Source organism: Phyllobates terribilis, unplaced genomic scaffold, assembly GCF_046119375.1.
Source record: "Phyllobates terribilis strain yellow unplaced genomic scaffold, ASM4611937v1 Scaffold_8__6_contigs__length_399053987, whole genome shotgun sequence".
Lineage (NCBI taxonomy): Eukaryota > Metazoa > Chordata > Amphibia > Anura > Dendrobatidae > Phyllobates > Phyllobates terribilis.
The window spans coordinates 21159608-21177299 of NW_027362768.1; the positions used below are offsets into that span (position 1 = coordinate 21159608).

The 17692-nt window shown below is 42.2% G+C and overlaps 1 protein-coding gene across 2 annotated transcripts in view; it reads right to left on the bottom strand.

Annotated features, from left to right (window-relative positions):
- SLC25A24 (solute carrier family 25 member 24) overlaps positions 1-17692 on the bottom strand; it is a 136742-nt gene that overhangs the window by 101500 nt on the left and 17550 nt on the right. For both annotated transcript variants that reach the window (XM_073642857.1, XM_073642856.1), the window contains exons 2-8: positions 11738-11864; positions 9681-9768; positions 9267-9378; positions 8965-9123; positions 8096-8245; positions 4454-4561; positions 684-851 (exon numbers count right to left, since the gene is read on the bottom strand). In XM_073642857.1, coding sequence (XP_073498958.1) covers positions 684-851; positions 4454-4561; positions 8096-8245; positions 8965-9123; positions 9267-9378; positions 9681-9768; positions 11738-11864 — 912 coding nt within the window. The remainder of the gene's footprint in view (positions 1-683; positions 852-4453; positions 4562-8095; positions 8246-8964; positions 9124-9266; positions 9379-9680; positions 9769-11737; positions 11865-17692) is intronic.

A 17692-nucleotide genomic window follows, 5' to 3' on the forward strand; every position in this document is an offset into this window, starting at 1 on the left:
AAGGACAGAATCGGATCACCTCCTGGAAAATCAGCAAAATTCTTGCTTATGGCTTAGTGCGCAAAGCCTTAAAGTGAGCACAAATTACAATATTGTAATTAATCGATGTTATGTACTTGTTGGAAATAGAACAAACAAAAAAGTGTTGTGCAATAACCAAATATCCATTATAGAATCATTGTCCAGTGCTGTGAAACTGGTTGCCGCTATGGTAAAGAGTGTCACCAAATCAAAAGCGACCAATTTTTATTTTACTCTTACTAGCCCCCCCCCCACCCCCCCTGAATATTCAGTTTATTTTTTCTACTATTTATTTATTTTTTTAAATCCGCCATACGGTTTCAGAGATGCGGGTCTTTTTATTCAGTGCTAATTTTTATGGTCTTTATTAAGGGGGCGATGTTCACAGGGTAAAAATGCAGACATGCCCCCAAATAATCTTGCGAGCCAAGCCCCCTTGGTAAAGATCATAAAAACCAGTGCTAAATAAAAAGGCCCATATCTCTGGAACTGTATGGTGGATTAATAATAATAATTAAAAAAACAATACTCAGAGGAGCAGTGGGAATAATGTAAGAGCGAGAACTGGTCACTTTTGTTATGTTGACAGGAAAAGGACATGGGAACTTCTGCACAATTAGTAACAATATGTTAGTATATAAAAAAAAAAGTTAAAAGATCACCTCATAGATGGCGAGGTCAATGCCAGCATAAGGAATGATCCCCAGTATGTTGGGTATATATCCTTTATAAAAGGCCCGCACACCTTCTTTCCTCAGAATCTGTTTAGCACAGTCAAACATTCCATTATACTGTCCAGTCCTTGCTACAGCCAAGCGCGTCTTCATGACCTAGAACACAGCACAACACACAATAACCAACATTATTATGCAAGTCCCTGCTCTTAGCACCTACGGCCCTTTCGTTTAGATTGTAGACTGGCATCTAAAATGTCCTAATAAATACTGTAGGGTCTCACTCTCTCTGGTAGGCATTAGGCCTTAGGTAGCGTTCACACAAGTAATGTAGTTTTGGTCCAAATACATGCAGTTTTTATTGCTTTCCACAGGTTGCTCAGCACCAAAACAAACTCACTGGCGCTAACTAAACAGAACAGACCCTGGCTATTCACACACAGCAGAGCTCGCCCCAGCACAGTCAAACAAAAAGCTATTGTCCATAGCAACCAGCGATACTTGCAGTTCTCTGCACACGGCCTGTGCATTTAGTCATGATCACATATGTCAGTGCGGGCTCACCCGAACAGATTACAGTCCTTTCTCACAGAGCAAACTTCATACACAGAAGAGGCACGATCCCACCAGTTGCGATATCCCCTTCAGCACAAGCTCCAGCAGCTTCCAGAACCAAACACAAGTATTCAACTATAGGCATAGTTCACACTGGACAGGCTGCAGCTTCCACATGGTTTTCTGCAGCTCTCGCAAACAGACAGCTTAGCGCAGTCTCCATTCAGAGAGTCCCCGGCATATCTCTCTCTCTCTGCTACAGCTAACATTTTGGCAGGTCTCTCACCAGTAGCACACTCAACATCTAGCAGACTGACACTCCATGAAGCTACTTCCTGGTTCTTAGCAAAACCCTACAGGTTTATCTAATCAAGACCCTGCAGAGCTGGGATTTAACCATGTTCTTCCAACCTATGCTACATATCCCCCCTCCTGCCCAAAGCCAAGGCCTGGGCATCATCTGCCAACAGGGGGGTCACTATCAAAACTGATTATTGTTTCCCAGCTTCTGAGGAACACCATTCACACATGGCTCTACTATCTACAGCTTACACGCAGAGCTCTGCTATCTACAGACTACACACAATGCTCTTCCACCTACAGACTACACGCAGTGCTCTGCTATACGCATTACAAAGACACTCACTGCCTACAACATGCTCAGTCCAGTACTACAAGCAACCTCACACACACACACACACACAAGCTCTGTCGCTTGCACATCCCGTGACATGGTCATCACACGATGTGTACATCACCACACGTCAGCATAGCCAACTCCTAGCGGCATACCGGACTACTGGGCGCTACCATTTCAGCCCACAAGTCCCATAGCATGCAACAAGTCCTTGATCACTCCCACTTTGTGGGACACGGAATCCCTGTCTGTGTGAATGTTGATCTGGGCCATAGGATAGTTCTTGGCGTTGCCATTGATATACCTTACCCCTACCCAAGGGACTAGCACAGGCGGAAGTGTGGCCCTTTCCAGAGTCACCAAACTCCCTGAGTCCCAAAGTTCCATCACTTGGACACCGTTCCACAGTCACCTGTTTTGCCCAAGGCCCCTTGCCAGGATGAGGAACAGCACTGCAGGTAGGATAGGCAAAGTAGGAGTTGCGCCAGCCAATGCTGCAGTTCACCCGCCCCCGGCACCATGGCACCCGGTCACTCTCTCTGGTAGGCATTAGGGCTTAGGTAGCATTTACACAAGCAATGCAGTTTTGGTCCAAACATGAGAAATTTTCATTGCTTTCCACAGGTTGCCCACCACCAAAACAAACTCAAACATAAATCCCTAGCCTTGTCCAGACACTAACTAAACAGGACAGACCCTGGGTCCTCACATACAGCTGAGCTAGCCCCAGTTCTGTCAAACAAAACAGCTATTGTCCATAGCAACAAGCGATACTTGTGGTTCTCCGCACACAGACTGTGCATTTAATCATAATCTCATATGTCAGTGCAGGTTCACCCTAACAGGTTACAGTCTCCCAGGGAAGACTTCATACACAGAAGAGGCAGCTACAGCTCACATTTTGGCTGGTCACTCACACACTCAACTCTGCTCCAGATCCAGCAGGCTGATACTCCCTCAGGAGACTGCCACTCAATGAAGCTACTTCCTGGTTCTTAGCAAAACCCTACAGGTGTATCTAATCAAGACAGCAGAGCTGGGATTTAAACCTGTCCTTCCCAGCTATGCTACAATTTCTATTTTTCCACTGTAATCACTATTGTAATTAGCTTTAATGTAGAATACCCAACACTTATGTCTATACTATAATCTCAAATACAGTTAAAAAAAAATAATTGTTTTTTACTTCACTTCAGGATTCTCAAACGAGGAGTCATCAGGAAACTAGGGCTGCACTCACTTCCCTGCGGTCTCTATCACTCCGCCTGGTACAGGATGTCATCAAGGAATGGCGATGTGGTCACTTACCATGGTTTTTTTCATCACTGTCCACTGAAAATGGCACGAATCCTTTGCAGAGATAGAAGCTTTGAGAGATGTGACCAATGCATTGACACCCTGCTTGTTTTGCTTGTCTGCGGTCGCTGCCAGCAAAGCTTCTGACTGTGAAAGGAGACAACATCAAGGGGCATTGATAGAAGCAGTGAATGACACCAGCGCCACCCCTTGATGATGATTTGAGAGTGGGGTTAGAAGCTGTGGGCAGCGCTGGTGTCACTCACCCTGCTTCTATCAATGCTCCCTGATTGTGTCTTGATTCATAGTTAGAAGCTTCTCCCACAGCCTCTATCAGCGTCAATGATTCAGGGCATCGTCAGAGAGAGGCGATGAAAGAAACTGTAGTAAGTGACCAAAACGCTGTCCCATGTTGGCGTCCTGTTCCAGGAGGGGTGATAAACCCTGCATGGAAGCGAGTGCAGCTCCAGCCTCCTGGTGACGCCTCGTTTGAGAATTCTCTCACAAAACGTCATAGGAACTGAAGTAAAAAAAAAGCCATATAGGGATTAGCTGAATAGGGAGAAGTGTATGGAATTTTAATATAAAACAAATTACAAAAGTGCTTAGGATTTTTATTTTTTTTTTTAATGGCCACAAAGTAAGGAATGCTGTAAAATGGAGATAATATTTCTAGTCCTCTAGTAAATTCATTGCTGCTGCACCTGCCACCATTTCTGGTGTCCGGTCATGCAGTGGTGACGTGCTGACTAGAAGAACAGGTTAGATGCAATCATCGGACTTATTGGTCATGTGCTGGCCACGTCATGTAATCAATATGGCCAGTTGTTGTGATTCATGTGCGTGTTGACAACAAATCAGCAATACAGGACACTAGTTCGCAAAAAACAGCAGGACTACCAGAGTGGTGGCACTGGAGCAGCCAGGGCTTTACCAGGAGAGTATATTACTGTTTGGATATTTTTTGACATTTCCCTGCTTTGTAGCCATTTAAAAAAAAATCCTAAATCCCTTTTTACAAACAATTTCCAATTTTGGTTAATTGTAGGAACAATCGAAAATAAATTATTGATTGCATAGCCGTTTGTATAGATGTACAACATTTGTCATCAGTCACATCCTTGATTGTGTCTGGATACATTTTTAGATTTGCAGATCGAGACCATGTATTTTTTCATCATGGAGAAACAGGGTAAATACTTCGCTAGCTGCTCTGAATTACAGCCAGATAAAATATACAATACTCTAGTATAAGAAGAGATTTCAGAACCTCCATAGGATATATTGAAGTCTGCGCTGTGGCTCCTGCCAGAGACCCAGCAATAAATCGCTCTGCTGTGCCCAACTTCCCACTGTGGGAGCTGAAGATCTTCTTGTACTGAAGGAAAAAAATAAAACATGACATTTTAGAATTTCTCAAGAGGTATCCACTTTTCTTGGAATTGCAAGTCATATATTGTAGAAAGTTCATTTTACAGAAATTACATAGCCCAGAGACAGGAAGCATATGGCCCACCAGCTGGTAATGCCACTTTTCATTCTAGTGTGCATTGCATCTACAAGTGCAAAAAAATATGATAGAAAATTCTCTTAATTCAGCATCCTGGGGGCCAAGCAGTTGTTTCAGATTGCTGGACAAACATGGAGAAGGAAAGGAAAAATCTCAATGGTAAATCTGAAGCCAGATTCATAAAAATCACCACTATAGAAACATATTGTTTTCGTCTTCGACAATTATAAAGTCATAAAAAGCTCCTCAGAAAACTAAAGTTTTCATATATGTGTCAGTACTTTGACCGATCCATCTCATAACACGGTAGTCTTCAACCTGTTCAGCTATTTTGAAACTAAAACTCCACTGACAGTCGGTAGTTTACCGCAACAGTGGAGAAGAAGAGGTTAAACAAGACCGACGTAGAAGATGGGTGACGGAATTATCCTGCGCTGCTGGATAAATGACAAGCTACGATGAAGAATGAATGGTTGGTTATTGTCAACACGCTTCAGAGTCACCCCGAGTCCTTCAGGACCACCACCATTGAAACATTGAAAATAAACCAACCAATCATTCTTTATCATAGCTTGTCATTTATCCAGCAGCACAGGATAATTCCGTCACCCCTGGCAATTTTCATGTAAAACTCCCTGGAATCTGCAGCAGCTGGAATTTATACATGTGTAGTGGTTGTGTTTCACACAACCCTAGAAGATGAGCATAATAGCCCATTGTTTCCATCTTTATTACTTGGGTAAGACCCTATTGTAATTTTGCACCTTTTATCTAAAGTGGTTGGTATTGTGCATAGAGAAAAAAAAAAGAGAGCTCTCTATAGAGCTGTATCTGCATGCAATGCCATCTAAGACAATTACAGGCTGCTGTGCTACAACAAAGCCCAGGCAGAGGAATGCATTGGCTGTAGCATGAAGCCATGCTTGTGTAGGTGAGGCTCTGTCATTGGAGAAATAGGCAACTAAACATACGCACAGCCAAACATTTTTGGTTATTATATTAGCGTTTCCATCTACACCAGGTAAATAACTTTTTATGCTAATTTTCTCTGGGAAAAGCAGTTTTAAATATGAGGATTCATGCTAAATGTAAATGTAATAGTAATGTACTGGGAATGTAATGGTGAGATAAGGAAGACTGGCTTCAGTGGCAACCTTGCAACACTCATTAGTAGCAGAACAGTTTTGGGTATGTTTTTCCACTTTTACCCTCAAAATTAACATTTAAAATGTAACATTTATCTTCACGAACACCCACCTTTGCTGACTTATGTAGTCGCTTCTGCTGTGATAGCCAGGCAGAACACTATGCAAACAAATTAAAGCTGCATTCTGTAACGCTATAGCATGCAAACATGAAATTGGACTACATTACTGCTCTAGAAAATAGGTTAAAATGAAGATACTTAGAGCATAATTTGGCCAATTAATGTATACCCAGCAGCCAACGACAAGGCGATCCTTTTTGCTGGGAACCTAACCTAATATGATCAGGTCATACCCGACCTGTGGCCTAGTCCATAAACTGTGGACGAGGGTGAAGAAGATTAGAGGCATAGTGGGAATGTCTATGTATACTCCTATTTGGGATAATGAAAACTTAGGTGAATTTTATAAAATAGATGAGCTGAGAGGATGGGTGGCAAGGGGTATACAATACATCTACCAACTGATGGATAATCAAATCATCAAAACCCTAGAGATGCTGAAAGAGGAATTTCACTTATTATACGGACACAGCTATCAGTATACACAGGTTAAGCATGCGTTTATTAAGCAAAGGAAAATGAGGAACCTATCTGTTCAAAAGGATATTGTTATGGACTATATTTGTATGGGGGGGATGTACAACAGGCATCATATCTAAGGTGTATGCCGATCTGCTTCACACCTTTCTATTGAACTATCCTGTTTTGGCGAAGGAAAGGTGGGAAGCAGATGTTGGTACCATTGAAGATGACAAATGGGAGTCCATAATGGAATATATCCCCAAGTTGTCTCTAAATGAACCTGCCAGAATGTCCCAACTACTTCTTGTACAGAGCAAATAGATCGCCCTATTTTTTGTTCAGAATAGGGGTACGGGAGAATTCGGATTGCCCGAGATGTGGGTCAGAAGTTGCCGGTATACTACATGTTATGTGGAGTTGCCCAAAGCTTGCAAACTATTGGTCTGAAGTAGCTGGCCTAATTGAAGGACGTTATCATTCTATAATTCCTAGGGATCCGGTAGTTTGCTTGCTGGGATATGTGGAGGAACTTATGGGGAATGATGTCGCAAAACTGGCAATTGCCAGACTCTTATAGGCAGCTAGAAAGGTAATAGCTAGGTATTGGGTGAGAACGGAGCGTCCCTCTAGACAGGAGTACATAAGGCAGGTGGATTATGTGGTACGGATGGAGGAGAAAATTTATTTAAAAAGGAAAAACGCCAAACTCAGTGACAACCTATGGGCACCATGGAAGGTGTGATTAATGCTTTTGGAGGGAAGAATCCGGTGATTACACTATAAAATGCATTGCAATGGTTATAAGATGTTTTTTGTGATATTGAACCATATTTTATATAACAATAAAGATTTATTGTTGTCCGTAAAAGGGGAGGGGGGTTGAGGGAGGGATTCTTTTTGATAATAAGAAAATGGAAAATTATTGTACTGAAGTTGTATTTCATTATTTTATCTTTAAATGAATAAAAATGTATCTGATTTAAAAAGAAACCTAATATGATACCTCTTCTGGGCTGCTAGCCCACAATTATATGGGTAGTTAGGATCCTGCTGTGATTAAAACCGCTATAGGCTGATGGGTGGAATGCTCAGTCAGAGAGCCTATGTATAAATAGCAAAGACTGACCATCACTTCCAAACAGGTGTGAACAGGTGCAAGCTAAGAGTAGACACCTGTTCACAGCAAAGAAGTTCCCCATCAAAGAGGATCGCCTTATCGTTGGGCACACATGAATCGGCCAATTTTTGCTATAAGTATCATAATTTTAACCTAATTTTTAGAGCATAATGCAATTCCATTTCATATTTTCATGCTATAGCGCTACAGAGGGCAACTTTGTTAGTTATATATGGTGGTGGCTACTCTTAACTTGCACCTGCTCACACCTGTTTCCTGTTTGGAAGTGACGGTCAGTCTTTGATACTTATAACACAAAGCCAAAAGGACCTATAATGAAACTGTTGGTCCGTGGTCATAAAAATGGGGGCTCAGAGGTTACAATAGCAATTTTGCGCAGTGATCAAACAAGGCCCAAATGTCACCTTTGCAATATCAGGTTAGTAATACTATAGTTGGTACATAACGGCTGTGGAGCCGTGGTACACAATTTGTTTCAAGTATCTCAAATGATAGGTGGAAGCGACCATCAGTAATCTGACATTAATTCTGTTACCTGCTCATATGCATAGAATTTCATTGCAGTCTCGGGGGCAATTTTGATGACATTCACTCCGTTTCCTCTCCAAAGGGACCGGATGCCTCCTTCCTTTACCATTTGCTTCAGACCACCTAACATATTCGAGCCTCCTTTGGATCCATGAACCTGGCAGATTGAGAAATGTATTAAATCGGGACAAAGACAATTCTTATTTCTTGCTGTAAATTGCACCTTATGAAAATCGGGACAAACAGGAGCAAATCTGATCATCTGTGAGCACCGTGATAAAAGGTTAAAACACACCTGTATACATTTATTAAAAAGGATACTAATAGGCAGCAGCAGTAGTGAGAGCTATTTATAAGAGCAGGTAATCCAGTCTGAAAAAGTCTTTAACTATGCACTCGATAGGGGAAAACTGACAGAATGAGGCGTGTCTCACTAATGGCCAAGATGGGGGACTTCTGTGTCCTCTTCTTCCCTGGCTGTAAGACTGCGTCCCAGAGGAGCTGGATGGAGTGGCAGGTTGTTCATGGGTCCTGCCTATACATTCAAGCCCATGACACTGTGCAAGACAGTCAAGCACAACGCTCGGCTATGGACTGCAATTCTATTCAACTCTTCCAGTCTTGTGGCCAGGATGGAACCAGGGAAAATTGAGGGACATAAGTACTTCATTTTGGCAATCAGTGGGGGTCCAACAGTGATCTAACTATTATACCCTATATCAGGTCAGTGAATAACAACTTGTTTAAGCTGGAATAGCTGATTACAGTTCAGTCCCAAGCTCATTAATACCAAATATGAAATAATAGAATGATGGGCCTATTACATTAGTCATTAGTAGACTCTTGGGGGCTAGATCAAATGTGATGTTATACTACCTGCATCATGACTTTCAGACGATCGAGGGGCGCAGTTCCTGTACGGGACACAGCTCCTGCCATCCCCCCAGCCAGAAGCTGTCTCCACCATTGGCCGGTCTTCTTTTCTTCTTCAGTGAACTCATCAGGGATGGTGAGGCTGTCACCAATATCCAGGACCTGGACATTGCATGAGATGAATAGGATAAAAGAGAAGTTATTCACCCACTTTACTCACTGTGGTGCAGAAACTCCATATAATTGATTAAAATTATCTAAACCAGGGGCTGGAGAGGATCGCCGTTTGTTTTAGTCTTACTTACCGTTGAATGTTTCCAGTAACGGATAATTTCCTGAATGTTATCAGCCGGGTTAAATAGGAAATGGTCCCTCCACTCATTCCAATCAACAGTAAGGGTCCCATCTGCATCCATACTGTCAGAATAGGAAAATAATTACTGCTAGGGGTTATGTATAAAATCAAACGGACAAGACAGACAGACACTCGTCAAATTTAGCAGCCTGGCGCACACAGGACAATATATTTGTTCCTTGGACCATATCAGACACCTTTATCTTCCTCATGCCACCATATGACTGGGGCTCATTACTCCAATACTTTCCATTGAAACAATCACATCCTTTTAATTAACTTTAATGTTTGTTACAACTTATCACAGCCATGTGCTCCATTTCCTTGACAGTTTTACAAAAGTAACGAAAACAGTTTTCCTGACCTTTTTAGGATTTTCTCAGCATGGTCTGATGAAATGTTTATGCCCAAAGACTTAAGCGAATTCATGATCTCAGATGATTCGATCTTCCCTAAAATACAAAGAGAAAAATTATGAAACCACCACAAGCAAAAATAGTATTTATAGCTTTTTAGTAATGTTTCTCACAAACAACCTTTAACTTAAAAGGGGTTCTCCACTTTAAGGAAAGTGACCCCCGAGCGCCACTGACCAGGTCATTGGCTACAGCGGTGACGCACTCAGTCGATCTGATGTCACCGCTGCAACCACAACACCAAAGACCTGAGCAGCAGCGGAAAGTCATTGCTGAGCCAGGAGAGAGCGAGTTTCTGCTCTACTCACTATTTTGGGCATTTTGGAGAGTTTGGGGTCCAATTTCCTGAAGTTGGAAAACTCCTTTAGTAATGTTAGATGGATGGGGGCTACACTGGTCACTATTACAGAGGTTCATGGGCTAGGAATTGAATTTATGATTCTTCTGCATGCTAATTGCCTCTTCAGAGAAAAAGAGGACTTGTACTCTATAGCGCCACCTATTGGAAGCAGCAATCCTACATGTCACAATTGAACCTTTAACAAGTCTTGCAATATGACTTCGGATAAAAGCCAAATCAGAATCTCAATTTGCAGACACGGTGTTTCTGGCTGTTGGCCCTCGTCAGTGCAAAGTATGAGAACTGATTTGGCTGGGTGAGAGGCTCTGGACTGAGATCTAAGGGGTAACGTTTCTCCTTGATGAGAGTGACATACCAGCTCTGGTATGCCAAGGTAAGGAAGCTTATTCGTTGTGCAAAGCTCCTCTAGGAAATTGAATATGCAAATTGCCTCTTCAGAGAGAAAGAGGACTTGAACTCTATATCTGATTGTTCTGCAAAAATCCAATAATGATGAAAATTATCAACATTTTTCTAATCTAAGGCTATTTTCACACAGTGCATTTTTGCGTCTTTTCTGCAGGCAAAACCCACCCTCTTGGCAGTAAAGCTGCTTACAAAAAGCAGGTTTTGCTTAATTTTTCCAGCTTTTTTGGTGTGGATTATATGTGTCATTTGTCTAAAGTACAGGGTTTAATGAAGTTAGTTTTATTCACCAAAAGTGAAGCAAAAACACATGGTTGCATTTTTTTTGCACTTTCTCATTGTTTCCGATCGTGAAAAAACGCTGGAAAAACGCTGAAAGAATTGACATGCTGCATATTTCAAAAACAGTGCAATTTTCCAGTTTAGTCAGGGGAAAAAAACAAACCAACAAACGTGTGCATGAGATTTCTGAAAGCTCATACATTTTGCTGGTACTGTAATTAGCAGCTTTTAATTTGCATTAAAAAAAAAACTCTGCAAAAACGCAACGTGTGAACAAGGGTAAAAAGGCTGCACTTTACAGTACCGGCAGAGTGAATGAGATTTTTGAAGTCTGATGCACACGCTGCTTACTTTTTCCTTGTGGATTTGAATCAAAACTTTTTTTTTCAAATCTGCAGCAAGTCAATCCTTTTGCCGTTTTTGCCTTATTTTTCACCATTCAAATGGGTAAAAACGGATCAAAAAGGCATGTATTTTACGCAGTGTTTTTCCTGTCAACACTTTAGTTGTTGGTGCAGAAAAGTCTGCTGGAAATACTCAACATGTGCACATACCCCAGGATTCCAATGACCAATGGCGGTCTAATATTGGCAGAACTGACATCTCTGGCAGCAAGTTACCTCCAGCAGTAACACTGGGGGGCAGGTGGTGCTCATTCACATGAGACTGTAGGTCAATCCAGACAAACTGTATATCTCAAGTGTATATTTAGCATGAGTAAGGGGTTAAACTGAAATGATCCTCCTGATTCCTCTACATGAGATGAACCATAAACTGCACACTGTATGCAATCTGACCAACATCTCCTGATTCTTTACCCTCCAAGACCCATGAGAAAGCACAATAAATTTGACATATTCTTATTGACGTGTATGCATTGTATTAACCAATTAATATAGGAAAGAATTCAGCACCTAACATACAACGTTGATTTGCAAGATATTATGGATGCCTCACCATCTTTATTTTTATCCAGGCTGGTAAATGCAATTCTCATTTTTTTCTCATGTTCTTCCAAATATTTCATAAATTCCCCAAAATCCAACTGTCCATCCTTGTTTGTATCTCCAGCTGCAACAATTTTCTATGGAGAAAAAATGCTAGTCATCAGTGTGAAAAAAAAACAAAAAACACATTTAAACATTAAACATTTAAAGAACATTTGAAAATATGAGATGCAAAATTAAATAAAAGCAGTGAGGTTGAGAAGTGTAACGATCGTGGCCACAGAGGTTGCGACTGGGTCCGTGAGGGAGGGGGCCTCGCCAATGTCAAAGGCTATTTCAGCTGGGTGTGCGTCTGAGGATACACATTCAGCGCAAATGTATTGCGGCGCAGAGACCTGACGGGTCTCCACACCGCAATACACAAAGCCAGCCAATCAGAGGCCGGCAGCTGACATCGGCATGAGGCGCATGGCAGTGATGTCATAGGTCGCCCATAGCTGCCAACCTCTGAGCCGGCTACAGAAGAGCATACTGCACAACGTGTGAGCGGAGGAAGGCGAGTAGAATGTTTCTTTTTTATTGTGTTAGAGAACAGTCGGAGAACAGGGACCTACAAGTGCTTCTCAATAAATTAGAATATCATCAAAAAGTTCATTTATTTCAGTTCTTCAACACAAAAAGTGAAAGTCATATATTATATAGAGTCATTACAGAGTGATCTATTTCAAGTGTTTATTTCTGTTAATGTTGATGATTATGGCTTGCAGCCAATGAAAACACAAAAGTCATTATCACAGTAAATTACAATACTTAATAACAACAGCTTAAAAAATGTTTTTAAAATCTGAAATGTTGGTCTACTGAAATGTATGTTCAGTAAATGCCCTCAATACTTGGTCGGGGCTCCTTTTGCATCAATTACTGCATCAATGCGGCGTGGCATGGAGGCGATCAGCCTGTGCCACTGCTGAGGTGTTATGGATATTAACACAATACTTTGTTAATATCTCAGCAACAGTGAAGTGAGATTTAAAAAAAAAAAAAAAAAAAGTTGTGAGGTTGTTTATTTTGGCAACATTTATACAATTGTTTTGTTTGTTTTTTTTGTTCTTTAAATACATGCAATTGGGTTTCATTTTACAGGTTCTTTACTTTCATTCACATTTAAGTTGATGTGGTCTGTGGCTATTAATTACAAGTTACAAATTTTCCCTGGCTGATGACAGACTCTCAGTTAGGGCTCACTCACACGAGCAAATAAATCGAATGAGTGCAATCAGATTAAAAAAATCGGATTGCATTCGGACCAATGTTAATCAATGAGGCAGTGCAGATCTGCCATTATTTTCTCATGCCAATTCGCCATGAGAAAACAATGGCAGCATGCTGAGAGTGTATCCTAGAATGGGATTGCACTCCCCTATACAAGTCTATGGGTGCGTGTAAACATTGGACTGCACTTGGATGTCAACCGAGTGCAGTGCAAATACTGCAGATGCCGGCAATGGAGGAGATGGAAAAATTACTTTCTCCGTCTTCTCCACACCTGGGCTGCAATTCTCTCATGCGAGAGGACCGGAGCACAGTGCACTGACACTCGCAGCAGAGCAGGAGCCGAGGGTCATTAGCATCTCGGGTCCGATGCTATACGCTAGAGTAAGCCCAGCCTTAAAGGGAATATGTCAGAACAGAATACAGTCCAATCAAAGTACAGGCACTCGGTGCATCATGGCGGGGCTAATCATTATAAATACACCTTCCCATCTGCTTGTTCTCCATCCATCTCCACCATTCCCTGGCCCTATGAAGCCACAGCTGTCAATAAAAATGGAGGGGGGTGGAGATTGAGGGAAAACTAGCAGGCATGAAGACCTATTTAAATGACTGGCCCCACCATGATGTACAGAGAGGCGAGACTTAGTTTGAACAGTCATTCTGTGATGAGAGTTTCTTTAGAGTGACTGTCAGCACAGAATGATTGTTGAAATCAAGTTCACCTTCCCATCCGCTTGTCTTCCCTCTATCTCTACCTCTCCCCTTGTTTGACAGCTCTGGTTTCATAAACCTGGGAAAGGGCAGAAACAAGCAGGTGGGAGGTGTATAGAAATGATTAGCCCCGCTGTGATGCAACAAGCGCCTGTACTTGGTTTAAACAGTCCCTTTAAAGGGGTATTCCCATCTCCAAAATCCTATCCCAATATGAAGTAGGTGTAATAATAACAATATTAGCCAATACCACCAATTAGAAAAGTAGTATAGTAGTTTTGATTCGCTATGCCACTTACCTCATGTGCAGGCAATACAGGACCTAATATTATTATTATTACACCTACTACATATTGGGATAGGATCTTGGGGATGGGAATACCCCTTTAACTCATTTTGTAGACAATTGTCAATGCAGCCCAAAGACTATAAAATGAACAATTTGCATGAAACCCAATTCTAAAAAAAAAAATTTTGTGCCAACTAGGTGAATTTGAGTTAAAAAAAAAAAAAAAATCCCAATTACTGACCTATGATGTACCAGATTTGTTCGATGGGAGACATGTCCGGAGACCCTGAAGGCCATAATAACACGTTCAGGCCACGCAGGCTGCTCACGGTAGCACCAGCAATATATCACCTGGTACACTCATATTCAAATATGGCTCCTGGGACACTTTTGGAGAAATGGCCGTACCACTGGTTCCACCACCCGTTGTAATGACATTTTTTTTAATCATCTGCATATTAATAACATGACTATCGATTCTGTGATATTCATAATTCCACAACTTTGTCCTCTTGGTTTTGCAATTTCAATGTTGAGGAGAATAAATATGTCCAGATGTTACATGTACAACACTAATAGTTGCTGTCTACACAGGGGTTACATTTAGTTGCTATAACAAACTCAAAACAACTATTGTGCCAGAAATAAGAATTCATGTTTGCATTATGAGGTTATAGTTTGGCTTTCCTTTGTGTGCATTGTAAGCTGTAGCTTCTGTATTTCCTAGCCGGACTGATCATCTGTGATTGACGTCAGGGCCTGGAATCCACAGAATAAATCTATACCAAACTGTCTGATATTTGATGCTGGTTATACACAGCAGACTGGAGGAGGCCATTATCTGCACATACAGATATGGAAGCAAAATCAGCTGGGGGGCGCGAAATAAAAATCAGCTGCATCATGCAACTATACAGCGAAGGCCGATTCACACCTGCGTTACTAAACGGGACAAACAGAATCCATGTGAAAACCAGATCCGCTGCATAACTCATGGGGAGGGAAGTAGAAGTGCACCACTTATTATTGCCCCCATGCTGGATTGGGGCCGCCTGAATTCCATTATGTGTCAGTTTAGAAATTGGGGAAAGAAAAATGCAACATACAGAACACAGAAAATATTCGATTTTTTTTCCAGAATTTGCTGTCACTTCTCTAGTACACTGGCCACGGACATTATTAGCCAGTGTCCCTTCAGATAAGTGTATGCTTCTTTTCTCTTGGGAGGGCTAGGTCTATGGTCATTGTATAGAACATGATTTTATAAAGTTAGACCTCCTTCCCACATCCATATAAAATACATATGTGAAAAAACGGTGTCGGTGTCATCAGTGTGACCGTTCTTACTATCAGTGTGTCATCACTGTTTTTCCATTATGGGGAAAGAAAAGAAAAGAGAAAAGAAAAGAAATGACAAAGTTTAATCATGTACAGCGCACAGATGTCATCCGTGCGCTGTACGTGCTTTTCACAGACCCATAGACTTGTATTGGCCCTTGTCATCAGTGCAGCCGGAAAAAAACGGACATATGGTCATTGTAAAAACACGGACCTATGCACAGCAGCATAGATTATAATGGGTACGTGTGGTATCCGTGATAAAAAAAGGATAGCATATGTACTGGAAACACGGACATGTGAAGGAAGCCTTAGACACAGTCGGTGAGGAAAAGGGCAGATGAGCCTCAGTGTATTGGAGAGCGTGTTTATTTAAAGGTGTGTGGGGCAGGTCACTGCTTGTAGGTACAGACGGCTTATCTTCTGAGGAAGGGGAACGGAACATAGATAATGTACTGTTGGACTATGTGATAATGAGGATAGTCCATTACTACCTATAGTACATATACTGTTCTATATGACAACCACTATACAGCATTTGACCCTTTAGGCTGTGTTCACATGTTGCAGCCACATAATACATGTCATGGTTTGTAGTTGATGACAGCTAAAAGCAATTGCATAATTAGTACAATGTACATCCGTTGCGCTGCATAAGGCTGTGTGCCCACTATGCGTTTTTTAAGCATTTCCACAGCGGCAATTCAGCTGCAGAAACGCTTAAAAAACGCTTGGTGGAAGGTCTGCCATGTTCCCCAATGATAATCCGCATGTGCTCTGCACATGCTGCGGAAATTTCCGCTGCAGATTATCATTGCGGAAAAATCCACAGCACTACCAATTATTTTGCGGAATCGCGGCGTTTTCGCCGCCATTGACTTGCATTGGACCGCATGACATCCACATCACTACATGTGGACATGCGGTTCAATGTGCGGATGGTACCCGGGTTTGGAGAAGAGGAGACTCTCCTCCGGACCCGGGTACCATAGTACCTGTAAAAAAAAAAGAATAAAATAAAAAATAAATATTATACTTACCTTCTGATGGCCCCCGGTGTCCTTATCCGATCCGTCCTGGCTTGCCGGCAGCTCACGGTGGTCTAAAATGACCTGCCATGACGTCATTTACTCATGTGACGGGTCACGTGACCGCCAAAGTCAGCGGTCGCATGACCCGTCACGTGACTAAATGACGTCATGGCAGGTCCTTTTAGACCACCGTGAGTTGCCGGCAAGCCAGGACGGATCGGATAAGGACACCGGGGGCCATCAGAAGGTGAGTATAATATTTATTTTTTACCATTCTTTTACGGTCACACTATATAAATCCATGCCGTTTGCATGAATTCATATAGTGTGACCAAGTTGTCAAGCACTTTCCAAGTGATGCTAAAATCGCTTGGAAAAGCGCTTGTCAACCCGCATGCGGAAATGCATGTGAAGAACGCTTCACATCCGCATGTCCCTGGCAGGAAAAACGCTTGTACAATCTGCATGCGTTTTTTTGTGCCAGGGAGATGCAGAAACGCTCAGGAAAAATCCGGAGCATTTCTGCATCGTGGGTACATAACTGTGCGTCCATTAAAGCAGGGATGTCAAACTTAAATACACAGATGGCCAAAATGAAAAGCTTGGACAAATTTGCGAGCCAACCTTAATATTTATTTAAAAAAAAAAAAAAAGTCTACAGTTGAGGACGGTTTTCCTTATCAAATATAAAACTTTTATACCCTATATGGTATGATGACCCTACTGTACCCCCCACTTAAATACCCCTCCCTGGCAAAGTATGTTGACGCCATCACAGTATGATTCTTCAAATGTGATCCCCACATAGTCCTCCATACAGAACAATGGGCCCCACACATAGTCCTCCATACAGAACAATGGGCCCCACACATAGTCCTCCATACAGAACAATGGGCCCCACACATAGTCCTCCATACAGAATAATGGCCCCACATAGTCCTCCATACAGTATAATAGCCCCATATAGCCCTCCATACAGTATGATAGCCCCATATAGCCTTTCACACAGTATAATGGGCCCCACATAAAAAATAAATAAATACCCACTGCTCCCCGGTCCCCCGCAAAACAGGCGGCGGCCAAATACACTCACCCTGCGGGCCACATTTGGCCTGACAGCCAAAGTTTGACATGTATGTGACGCGCCCCTGGGCCTGTGTCGCGCTGCGTTGCGCACGCGGGAGCTTACCCGGAGCCGGATCTCTTGAGGGTTGTAGTCTCGTGGCGGTGACCCGGTCCGTGCCCAGGGAGTCAAACTGAGCGGCGATGTAACAGCGTTAGATGTAGGACGACTACGCCACCCGTTGAATGCAGCTATGGA